The following is a 12,068-nucleotide window of genomic DNA, read 5'->3' on the forward strand; positions in this document are numbered from 1 at the left end:
CCCCCCCCCCCCCCCCCCCCCCCCCCCCCCCCCCCCCCGGACCCGCGCTACGATTTCGCTCCGGGCGAAGGCCCGAGCTGCGGCCTTTCCCAGTCCGGGAGGCCGGGCCGCGGGGCACCTCCCCCGGCAGGCGGCTCACGCGAGGCTCCCGGCTCCGCAAGGCCGCGCCCGGAGCGTTCCAACCCCTCCCTCCCTCCGCCGCCGCCGCCGCCGCCGCCGCCCTCCGAGCCTCGACTTCGCTCCCAGGCCCAGCTAGCGCGGCGCTCGGCCATCTCCGGCCCTTTCCGGCCAACCCCGCCTTTTTCCTCATGCATATTCACCTGCCCTCGTGAATTATTCATAGAGGGGGACGAACGTAAGGTTAATTATTCATGAGCGCGTACTATTAAAACCGGAGACGGGGAGATTTGTTTTTTGTTTTTGTTTTTTAGAAAAAGGTTGGTGGATCATTCTGGCACGTACCAAGCCCTTCCTTTACTACTAAACGAGTGGGGGGAAAAATCCCCTCCCCAAATTTCATACGGACGGTCTCACACAACAGCGGGCTCTGCCCCCCTCCCCGCCTTTGCACTTGGTTCCGTCCCCTCTCCCACCACCCCTTCCCGTGCGTGCTCACCCCTGCCGCCTGGCCCGGGCCGCCCCGCGGCAGGGGAGGGCGGGGGGAGCGAGGGGGCGAGGCTATATAAGGCGGCTCCTGGGCGCTCGCGGCTCAGTCGCGCTGAGGAGCGCGCCGGGGACGGATCGGAGGGAGGGGTCTGGCGGCCGGGCGAGGTCGCGCGTGCGGAGCCCGGGGGCTGCGGGGGGTGTAGTGGAAGGGGGCCCGACCCCGGTGAAGCGGGGAGCAGGCGGCGCGGGGCCGCGAAGCGCGGAGGGGGCAGGAGCCGGTTGCTGCCCGCCGGAGGCGGCCGCCGCGGCGCGCGGCCGTGTCACGTGATTCGCCATGCACGGGGGGCCGCCCTCCGGGGACAGCGCGTGCCCGCTGCGCACCATCAAGCGCGTGCAGTTCGGCATCCTCAGCCCCGATGAGATGGTGGGTGCCCGGGGGCGAAGTGTGTGTGTGGTGGGGGGATTCCGTGCAATGCAAATGCGGGGTGGTGCATTGCACAGCTTCGTGCTCTCTGGGGGTGCATTGGGGGCATTGTACCAGCGAATTCATTGGATAGTGGAGTATCTGGGGGTGCGTTGGGGGGTCTATGCAGTCACTAGAGGGTGCATTGTACAGCTTAGTGCTATCTGGGGGTGCATTGGGGTTGGGGGTTGTGCATTGATTGCACTAGAGAGTGCATTGATTGCACTAGAGAGTGCATTGCACAGTCAAGTGGTATTTTGGGGGTGCATGGGAGGTTGGGGGGCTGTGCATTGCACCAGAGTGTGTATTTGACAGTGGAGTATCTGGCGTTGGGGGGGTGTCTGTGCATTCATTAGGGGGTGAATTGCACTAGAATGTACATTTGACAGTGGCATATTGGGGGTTGTGGGACTGCATTCACTAGGGGGTGCATTGAACAGTGTACTCGTATCGGGGGGGTGTATTGGAGGTTGAGGGGGCTGTGCATTGCATGAGTGCTTGGCGCAGTGGAGTGGTGTCTGGGGGTGCATTGGACATTGGGGGGCTGTGCATGGCGCATGGGGGTGTTGCACAGCGTAGTGCAGGGATTCTCAAACTTCCATACTGGTGACTACTTTCCCATAGGAAGCCTCCGAGTGCGACCCCCCCCCCCCCTTATAAATTAAAAAATCTTTTTTATATATTTAACACCATTATAAACGGGGCAAAGCAGGATTTAGGGTGGAGGCTGACCACTCGTGTGCCCCCCATGTAATAACCCCATGACCCCCTGCTGCCTCCAGACCCCCAGTTTGAGAACCCCTGGCATAGTGGTATGGGGTGCATTGGAGGTTGGGAGGCTGTGCATTGCACTAGAAGGTGCATTGCACAGCGTAGTGGTATCTGGGGGTGCATTGGAGGAGTGTGGGGCCGGTGCATTGCACGAGTGGGTGCATTGCATAGTGTTAACTGGGGGTGCATTGGAGGTGTGTGGGGCCGGTGCATTGCACTAGGGGTTCCATTGCACAGCATAGTGGTATCTGGCTGCGCACTGGAGTGCGGGAAGCAGTGCATTGCACTAGAGGGTGCATTGCACAGTTTGATTGTGCACAGCCCTCGCACACCATGTAATATTTGGGGGTGCATGGGGGGATGCAGCGCGTTGCACTGGGGGTTCCATTGCACAGCGTAGTGGTGCTTGGGGGTGCATTGGAGTGCGGGAAGGACTGCATTGTACTAGAGGGTGCATTGCACAGTGTGATGGTGTGTGAGGGCTGTGCACAATGTAACGTTTGGGGGTGCATTGGGGGATGCTGTGCGTTGCACTGGGGTGCATTGCACAGCGTAGTGGTATCTGGGGGACTTACTGGAATGTGGTGAAATGTGGGGTACAGAGTAAGGTGCAGTGAAATAGGGATACACACCACAGTGTAATGCATGACATAACTGGGGCATTGAGGACACTTGGAAGCGAAGGACTCTTGTGGCTACATAACCTAATTAAGGGTGTGGGAAAAGTGGGACCAAGTTTTGGGGGTGCTGCGACTGGGATCATGGGGGGGCAGCTGTGGAATATGGGCGGGGACAGACAGATGTACGAATCGGATGTTCTGGGCAGTTTGTTCCCGGACTCTGGGAGCAACCTGGATCTTCGTAACACTTTTCCAGTGGTGGTGTTTGGGGACGTGGGGATATTTCCTGCCAATTGCATTGGCGTGCAGAGTTTTAATACACCAGGATGGAACTGGAGACAGACAGGGAATCGGGGTGCAAATATTTCTGGTTTCATTCCTTCAAAACGTTTTTGGATGGGGTTTGCAGAGCGTCATATTAAGTGACGCTACCAACCGGCAATACAATTTCGATTTTAAAAAATCAATTCCAAGCCATTTCAGGTGCAGTACCTCTGCTCGAATCCTGCCAAATTTTGTGATCTTCCAGCCACCTTTAAATGTGTTGTAATGTTTTTTTTTCTCCGCGGGGTGGCGAGTGAAATTGGCCATACGAAGAGCCAACCGGCTCAACAATCAGAAATGATTTGATCGCCCGTTTTCCTGGCGCCGTAATTTTTAAGCGCTGTTTGCAGCGAAGGCAGGTCAAAAAACCGTCACCAAAAAAACTAGTCGGAGGCAAATGCTGATATTAAGGGAGTTTTCAGAAAGTTTTTGAAGTTTGTACACAGCTTCATTTTTAGGTTCATACATAGCGGCTCATGAGACGATCGGTTAATTCTTACAACGGCAAATCAGAAGGGCTTTTTTGATGTATCCTTAATTTATCTTAGGCCTTGCTGGTGAAATGCGGTAGATAAGCGATGCAAAGTTACCAGCTCCTTGACTTACCGGGAGGCACTGGATTTAGCTTTCTGAAAATCCTGATCTGATTTAGGTTGAAAGCCCTGGCAGGTTTAAAGCTGGGAGTTAATTATAGGTTGGTACTGGGCGTGGGAGGCTTAGACAGTGTAAATTAACCTGTGGAACTCCATGCCACATGAAATGGAGGCAGTCTTTCCAAACTGCAAGGTGTTGACAGGAGTCCTTGTCATGCTTTGGGGCATTGCTGGAGACAGGGTATTGGGATAGAGGTTGGACCTGTCATGAAACATCCTGGGCTTCTCATAATCCTTAAGCCCCCCACATGCAGTGTCACCCAGGCTGACAGCCCACCCTGCGCTGCCGCTCCAGCGCCTGCCTCAGTTTCCCCTGGGTGTGGTGCCGCTTCCCGCACAAGCCTGACCCTCCCTTTCCGTTTTGCCACCCTCCCAGAAACGAATGTCGGTGACGGAGGGGGGGATCAAGTACCCCGAGACGACGGAGGGGGGCCGCCCCAAGCTGGGGGGCTTGATGGACCCCCGGCAAGGAGTGATTGAGAAGACGGGCCGGTGCCAGACGTGTGCGGGTGAGACCGAAAGACCTCGCTCCTGAGGGCGGTGTGGGGGGGATGCCGGCGTGGCGTCCCCTGGGGGCTGAGATCCCTGCCCCCCTGAGCCAGCCAGTCCCTGCCCTGGGGCCGGATGGGAGCTAGTGCCCCATAGAGGCGACAGGCCTCATTCCCCGCCCCCCTAAACTGTAATTTCCAAAACCCAAATGTTCCCAGGCGCGCGCCTGCTGCATTGGCTGACCAGTGCTGTTGGCCACCTGCCAGCCCGTGGCACGGGGGTGCCCCTGGCGTGGGTGTTTCTGGGCTGCGGCGCTCACCGGGGGCCACTCTCCCCGCAGGGAACATGACCGAGTGCCCAGGCCACTTCGGCCACATCGAGCTGGCCAAGCCCGTCTTCCACGTGGGCTTCTTGGGGAAGACCATGAAGGTGCTGCGCTGCGTCTGCTTCTTCTGCTCCAAACTGTTGGTGGACTCGGTGAGCTGACCCCCCCTCCCTGCGGGGGCCCGGTACAATTGTCCCCCCCTTTGATAGCCCCCCCCCCCCAGAAATCCCCTCCCTCCCCACCCTGAGACGAGTCCCTTATCCGCTCCCACTTGCTCTGTAAGACCATAGACGAGCGGCCCCCAAACGTTTGAGGGTCACGCCTGGGAGCAAGGGCGCAGATGGTAAGGGGGCCGAGGCTGGGGCTGCAGCTGGGGGTGGATCTGGGACCTGGAGCAGGTCCGTGGCTCAGAGGTGGGGAGGGGGAATGGGGACAGGGGTAAGGGGCCTGGGGCTGCAGCCAGGGCTGGAGCCATAGCAAGGCTGGGGGTGGAGTCAGGGGCTGAGATGTGGCTGGGGATGGGACCAGAGCAGAGCTGGGGGTGGGGAGGGGCTAGGTGGCGCTCCCTCCCCACCCCTGTGGGGGCTGGCCTGCACCCCGCCGTGCCCTCCAGACTTTCCTCCATGCCCCCCACTCTTTGGGGACCTCTGCCATAGACCCATCACCACCCACCTCGCCACGCCCCTCTCTGTGCATCCGGGGGATCTCAGGGTTCCCTGGGTCACGCCCCGGTATGTGTCTCCCGCTGCAGAACAACCCGAAAATCAAGGACATCCTGGGCAAGTCGAAGGGGCAGCCCAAGAAGCGCCTGACCCACGTCTACGACCTTTGCAAAGGCAAGAACATCTGTGAAGGTGGGGAGGAGATGGACAACAAGTTCGGGGTGGAGCAGCCGGATGGCGACGAGGACCTGACCAAGGAGAAGGTAGAGAGGGTGTGACGGGTTGGGTCATAGAAACCCCCCTTGGGAACTGCCACCTGATGTGCAATCTTGTTACGTACACCCCCCACACACACTACCTCTGAGCCCGTTTTCCCTGCCAGCTTGGGACTCCAGAACCCTGCCTTGTTGAGCCAGACACGCCTGCCTGCTACACCACAGACCCAGCTCTGAACCACGTCCCCCAAAAGCTGCAGGCTTAACTGAAAACACCTTAAGTGCTCCTGTCTCCAGTATCCAGATACCCAGTTCCCAATGGGTCCAAACCCCAAATCAATCCGTTTTACTCTGTATAAAGCTTATACAGGGGAAACTCATAAATGTTTCGCCCTCTATAACGCTGATAGAGAGATGCACAGCCGTTTGCTCCCCCAGGAATTAATTGCTTGTTCTGGTTAATAAGCGAAAGTGACTTTATTACGTATAAAAAGGAGGATTTAAGTGGTTCCAAGTAATAACAGACAGAGCAAAGTAAATTACCAAGCAAAATAAAACAAAAACAGGCAAGTCTAAGTCTAATACAGTAGGAAACTGAATACAGGTAAATCTCACTCTCAGAGATGTTCCAATATGCTTCCTTTACAGACTAGACTCCTTCCTAGTCTGGGCCCAATCCTTTCCCCTGGTACAGCCCTTGTTCCAGCTCAGGTGGTTGCTAGGGTATTTCTCATGACTGCAGCCCCCTTTGTTCTGTTCCACCCCCTTATATAGCTTTTGCACAAGGCAGGAATCCTTTGTCCCCACCCCCTCCTTCTAAATGGAAAAGCACCGGGTTAAAGATGGATTCCAGTTCAGGTGACAGGGGCACTGTCACGGAGTCCCCGGGCGATGCCCTGGGGCTGCTCCCTACGAAGCCAGGCAGGACTCTGGTGAAGTCTCCTCTCTGTGAGCAGAATGTCTCCAGGGCAAGAAGCTCCCACGGCTTCCACCTTCCTGGATCTGACCTCGGAGCAGCCACCATCCTCTGCCCCTCCGTGCGCTTCTCACAGGCGGGGTCCTGCGGGAGCCAGAGGGCCCTGCACCCCCACTTCACAGTCAGACGTGACTCTCAGCCAGCCAGTAAAACAGAGGTGACAGGAACATGGTCTAAAACAGCTTGTAGGTACAGAGAACAGGACCCCTCAGCCAGGTCCATTTTGGGGGGCAGTGAGCCAGACACCCACGTCTGCACTTCACTCCTCGTCCCCAGCTAGCTCCAAACTGACCCTCCAGCCCGACCTCTTTTGCTTTCTTCCTTTCCCTGGGCCAGGAGGTCACGTGATTCCTTTGTTCTCCAACCCCTTTAGCTATCACCTTGCAGGGGGGAAGCGCCCTGGCCATTAGTTGCCAGGAGACAGAGTGTTGGCCATTTATGTACACTGGCCCTTCGCTCTGCAACAATCGCACCCCCTTATCCCTCCCCCTAGCGACTTAAGAACTGCATAGGGGAAACTGAGGCACCCCTACAGTATTCAGAGGAAACATTAAGAACAGTCCCACTTCATCCCAGTCACATGCAAGACTTCATTACCCACTTGTCAGCATACAGGGAGACTTACAAGTAAACAGAGCCCCGTACAACCAATTGTCCTGGTCAATGGGAGCCATCAAGATTCCAAGCCACCATTAATGGCTCACACTTTGCATAATTACAATAGGACCTCGGGTTATATTTCATAGTCCTAGTTTCAGATACAAGAACGATACATTTATACAAATAGGTTGACCACGCTCAGTAGATTATAAGCGTGGTAATGATACCGTACAAGAGAACTTTTGCAGGAAGCATGTTCCAGTTGCATCATATTCACGCTCATTAGCATATTTGCATAACATCATATGGAGTGCACCGTCACGGAGGGACCCCGGCGGGGTGGGGATGGTGCCGGGCTGGCCCTGACTGGGACTCCCTCCCTCCCCTGCGCAGGGTCACGGCGGCTGCGGGCGGTACCAGCCCCGGATCCGGCGCACCGGGCTGGAGCTCTACGCCGAGTGGAAACACGTCAACGAGGACTCGCAGGAGAAGAAAATCCTGCTGAGCCCGGAGCGGGTGCATGAGATCTTCAAGCGCATCTCGGACGAGGAGTGTTTCATCCTGGGCATGGAGCCCAAGTACGCCCGGCCTGAGTGGATGATCTGCACCGTCCTGCCCGTGCCCCCGCTCTCCGTCCGGCCTGCCGTGGTCATGCAGGGCTCGGCCAGGAACCAGGTGGGCCTCAGGCGGGAGTTGGGATGCCTGGGGTCTCCCCCTGGCTCGTGGGGGGGGGGGGGGGGGCGAGTGGTTAGAGCAGGAAGGGCTGGGAGCCAGGACTCCTGGGTTCTCTCCCCGGCTCTGGAAAGGGAGTGGGGGCTGGTGGGTTAGAGGGGGGGGGGGGGGGGGGGGGCGGGGAGCCAGGACTCCTGGGTTCTCTCCCAGTGCTGGGAGGGGGCGGCGCCACTCCCTGACTCCTGCTGTCTCCCCCTCTCTCAGGACGACCTGACCCACAAGCTGGCAGACGTGGTGAAGATCAACAACCAGCTGCGGCGCAACGAGCAGAACGGGGCGGCCGCCCACGTCATTGCCGAGGACGTCAAGTTGCTGCAGTTCCACGTGGCCACCATGGTGGACAACGAGCTGCCGGGCCTGCCCCGGGTGAGCCTGGCTCTCCTCGCTGGGAGCCTGGCAGTGCCGTGCATGCTGGGACTTGTAGTCTGTGCCCCTGCCAGTTGCATGCTGGGATTTGTTGTCTCCATAGTCCTGCTCCTCTGCTCAGCCAGGGATAAAGCATTGCATGCTGGGACGTTTTACCCCATGTGTTGTCAGTCCAATTTGGGACAAGAGGGAGCATTGCATGCTGGGACATGTCCCGCTGGATCCTATCTTCAATTGGAAAAAGATGGGGCATTGCATGCTGGGATTTGTGGTCTTTGCTGCTTGTGCCTTTGCTTGTGATGGCATAGTGTGTGCCTAATCCCAGCATGCAGTAGAGACTATAACTTCCAGCATGCAATGCTGCACTACAAGCCAATCCAGAGACTACAAATCCCAACATGCAAAGCTGTACCCCAAGCCAGAGACTATGTATCTCAGCATGCAATGCTGTGCGGCCCAGCACTGCATGCTGGGACTTGTAGTTGGCGTGGCTTGTAATGGAGAGTTGCATGCAGGGAGGTGTCCCTGCTGGGCCAATTGGCTCAAGGTGCAGCATTGCATGCTGGGATTTGTAGTCTGTGGCTTGCCTTGGCGGCCCAGTGTTACATGCTGGGACTTGTAGTCTTGGTGGGCGGCACCTCCACGTTAATGATGAGGGTGATTCCTGCGTGCCCTGCTTTTTCCAGGCTGGGGGTACCCCCCCTTGCTCCCGTAATCTGTGTCCGAGCCCAGTTAACCCCCTCCTTCCTCCCCCCCGGCAGGCTATGCAGAAATCGGGGCGTCCCCTCAAGTCCCTGAAGCAGCGGCTGAAGGGGAAAGAGGGGCGCGTGCGGGGGAACCTGATGGGGAAGCGGGTGGATTTCTCCGCCCGGACGGTCATCACCCCGGACCCCAACCTCTCCATCGACCAAGTGGGGGTGCCCCGCTCCATTGCCGCCAACATGACCTTCGCCGAGATCGTCACGCCCTTCAACATCGACAGGTGGGGCAGCCGGCGAGCCCGGAAGGGCTAGGGGAGGGGAGGGCCCGGATCCCCCCACAGCTAATGCCTCTGCCCCCTCGTAGGCTCCAGGAGCTGGTACGCAGGGGTAACAGCCAGTACCCGGGGGCCAAGTACATCATCCGAGACAACGGTGACCGCATCGACCTGCGCTTCCACCCCAAGCCCAGCGACCTCCACCTGCAAATTGGCTACAAGGTGGGCGCGGCCGGGGGGTGGGGGGCCTGGCCTGGGGTGGGGGTCGGGGGACTGGCTTTCAAGGCAATAGCTTCCCCGATCTCCCAGAGAACCTGCCCATGACTCCGGTGGGGGCTGCAGAGGGGCTTTACATACCTTAAAAGGGGGGAGGGATGGGGGGGCCTGGGGGGGGAGGGTTCAGATTGGGGAGGGGTGTATGGGGACTGGCGGTCAGGGGGTGGGACGGCGTGTGGTTCAGATTCGGGGAAGGGTTTCGGGAGGTGGGCCTCTGGGGCAGGAGGGTTGGGGCAGGGGTCTTTGGCCAGGGTTCAGGGGTGGGGTCTCCAGGGTGGGAGGGTGTTGGGGGAGGGGATGGGCTCTGGGGTGGGAGGGTGTTGGGTGGATGGGGAAGGGGTGTGGGGATGGGATTTCTGGGGGTGGGAGGCTGGAGGAGAGGGGCGGGGTCTGTGGGGTGGGATCTCTGGGAGTGGGAGGCTGGAGGAGAGGGGTGGGGTCTGTGGGGCACGGGTGGGATCTCTGGGGGCAGGTGGGCTCTCTGCCCCGCTCACCCCCCCTCCTCCCACTCCCCCAGGTGGAGCGGCACATGTGCGACGGGGACATCGTGATCTTCAACCGTCAGCCCACGCTGCACAAGATGTCCATGATGGGGCACCGGGTGCGCATCCTGCCCTGGTCCACGTTCCGCCTCAACCTCAGGTGAGGGGCCCCCCCTCCCCGCCTGGGCTCTCAGCCCCCCTCATCCAGGCAGCCCCGTGCCCCCCCCGTGTGTGGGAGCCCCCCAAGCTGCGGGCAGTGCAGGTCTGTTAACCCAGCCCCCGACGCGACCCCGGCTCACTGCCATGGGGGGTGGGGGGCTGATCTGCCAGGCACAGCCCCCCTCTCACGGGCTCCGCTCCCCCCCCCCAGCGTGACCACCCCCTACAACGCCGACTTCGACGGGGATGAGATGAACCTTCACCTGCCCCAGTCGCTGGAGACGCGGGCGGAGATCCAGGAGCTGGCCATGGTGCCCCGCATGATTGTCACCCCCCAGTCCAACCGGCCCGTCATGGGCATCGTGCAGGACACCCTCACCGCCGTCCGCAAATTCACCAAGCGCGATGTCTTCCTGGAGCGGGTGAGCAGGCGCGAATCGTGGGGGGGCGGGAGAGGGCTGGGCCAGCATGTCCCCCCCCCTGACGTTCTCCCCCCCTCCCCCCCCCTTGTCTCCAGGGCGAGGTGATGAACCTGCTCATGTTCCTGTCCACCTGGGACGGCAAGGTGCCCCAGCCGGCCATCCTCAAACCCCGCCCACTCTGGACGGGTAAACAGATCTTCTCCCTCATCATCCCGGGCCACATCAACTGCATCCGCACCCACAGCACCCACCCCGACGACGAGGACAGCGGGCCCTACAAGCACATCTCGCCTGGCGACACCAAGGTACCCGCCGGGGCCGGGTTCCCCCCTGGGGTGCCACTGAGCTGCCGTGCCCGGCTCTCACGCCCCGTTCCAGCACACCCCCCCGCTGTCGAATCACACAGCATCTCCGTGGGAGGACTTAGCTAGGGGGATGCCCAGCGCCCTGTGCGTGTGAACCCCAAATTATATTGGCCAGCGCTGTACAGGCCGATCTGCACCGCGCGAGCTCAGAAAATGTGTCCCCTCCCTCGTGTGGCAGGAGATGTACATGATGTGAATTGCTGTCACGCGGCGGGAATGTTCTTAATGTTTTCTCTGAAGGCTGTGTGGGTGCCTCAGTTTCCCCTATGCCTTTCTTAAGTATTTAGGTGGTGGGATAAGGAGGGATGATTGTTGCAGAGCCTAAGAGGGCCAGTGCGATGGTGTCTGCACAGAGAATGGCCAACACCCTGTCTCCTGGCCACTGATGGCCTGGGCCCCTCCCCGCCAAGTGCTGTTGGAGAGCAGAGATCAGGTGGCCTCCTGGCCCGGGAAAGAGACACAGGCCAGAAGAGGGGCTGGAGAGTTTCAGTTTGGAGCTGGCTGGGGAAACTGAGAGAGGCCCAGACCCAGGGTCTGGGCTCCCTACCCCCCAAGATGGACCTGACTGAGGTGGTCCTGTTGTCTGTACCTACAAGCTCTGTTTGGGGCCGTGTTCCTGTCGTCTAATAAATCTTCGGTGTTACCGGTTGGCTGAGAGTCACGGTGAATCGCAGGAAGTGGGGGTGACTCCCCCACACTCCGTGACATGGGTGAACCCCAAATTATATTGGCTTGCGCTGTATAGGCCCATCTGCACTGCGCAAGCTCAGAAAATTCACCCCCTCTCACGTGTGGCGGGAGATAGATGCAGCTTTTGAGACGAATGGCACAAACTGGGTTTTGAAATCAACAAGAAATAGAGATTGAATGACGGGTGGATTTTAAGGGATCGCGAACAGATCAAAGCAGATTCCTTTAGTATAGAAACTGTTCCCGTGGCATAGGGTTATCTCGCGAGGTTCCTCTACCCAGCCATGCGTCGCGACGTCTTGTCCGCGGCTAGCGTGGCCGGTCCGCCGAGATCTGACTCCTCTCCTGCCAGGTGATCGTGGAGAATGGGGAGCTGATCATGGGCATCCTGTGTAAGAAATCGCTCGGCACCTCGGCGGGCTCCCTGGTCCACATCTCCTACCTGGAGATGGGCCACGACACAACCCGCCTCTTCTACAGCAACATCCAGACTGTCATCAACAACTGGCTGCTCATCGAGGGTGAGTCTGGAGGGAGACAGCTTCCCACCCCCTGCAGCTGCCCTGCGCCGGCTCCTTGCTGACGGGGCTCTTGCAGAAAGGACTGGCTACTGCTAGGTGCTACGGGGGTGACCAGGGGACCCCCGTCGGCCTGGGCACAGCACGAACCCTCCCCCCCGGACAGAGATCAGGGCACGGTCGGGCCAGGCACCTCACAGAGGGAGATAGTCCGTGCCCGGAACGCCTTCCGGTCTGCGAGACGGAGGGGGATCGGCCGATGTCAGGAAGGACCCTGATTCCCAGCCCCCCTGGCTCTAACCCACCCACCCCGACTCCCCTCCCAGAGCTGGGGAGAGAACCCAGGAGTCCTGGCTCCCAGCCCCCCCTGCTCTAACC

General features: G+C 59.4%; 1 protein-coding gene across 1 annotated transcript in view; it reads left to right on the forward strand.

Annotated features, from left to right (window-relative positions):
- Positions 1-844: 844 nt before the first annotated feature.
- Positions 845-12,068, forward strand: part of LOC112111437 (DNA-directed RNA polymerase II subunit RPB1) — a 21,401-nt gene continuing 10,177 nt past the window's right edge. Inside the window, 12 exon segments of the mRNA XM_026660357.1 lie at positions 845-1,030; positions 3,814-3,946; positions 4,267-4,403; positions 5,003-5,176; positions 7,098-7,379; positions 7,641-7,802; positions 8,564-8,784; positions 8,868-9,000; positions 9,572-9,696; positions 9,907-10,117; positions 10,213-10,422; positions 11,525-11,693. Coding sequence (XP_026516142.1) covers positions 941-1,030; positions 3,814-3,946; positions 4,267-4,403; positions 5,003-5,176; positions 7,098-7,379; positions 7,641-7,802; positions 8,564-8,784; positions 8,868-9,000; positions 9,572-9,696; positions 9,907-10,117; positions 10,213-10,422; positions 11,525-11,693 — 2,047 coding nt within the window. The 5' untranslated portion in view covers positions 845-940.

This window comes from Terrapene carolina, unplaced genomic scaffold (genome assembly GCF_002925995.2).
Source record: "Terrapene carolina triunguis isolate 2854851 unplaced genomic scaffold, T_m_triunguis-2.0 Scaffold751, whole genome shotgun sequence".
Lineage (NCBI taxonomy): Eukaryota > Metazoa > Chordata > Testudines > Emydidae > Terrapene > Terrapene triunguis.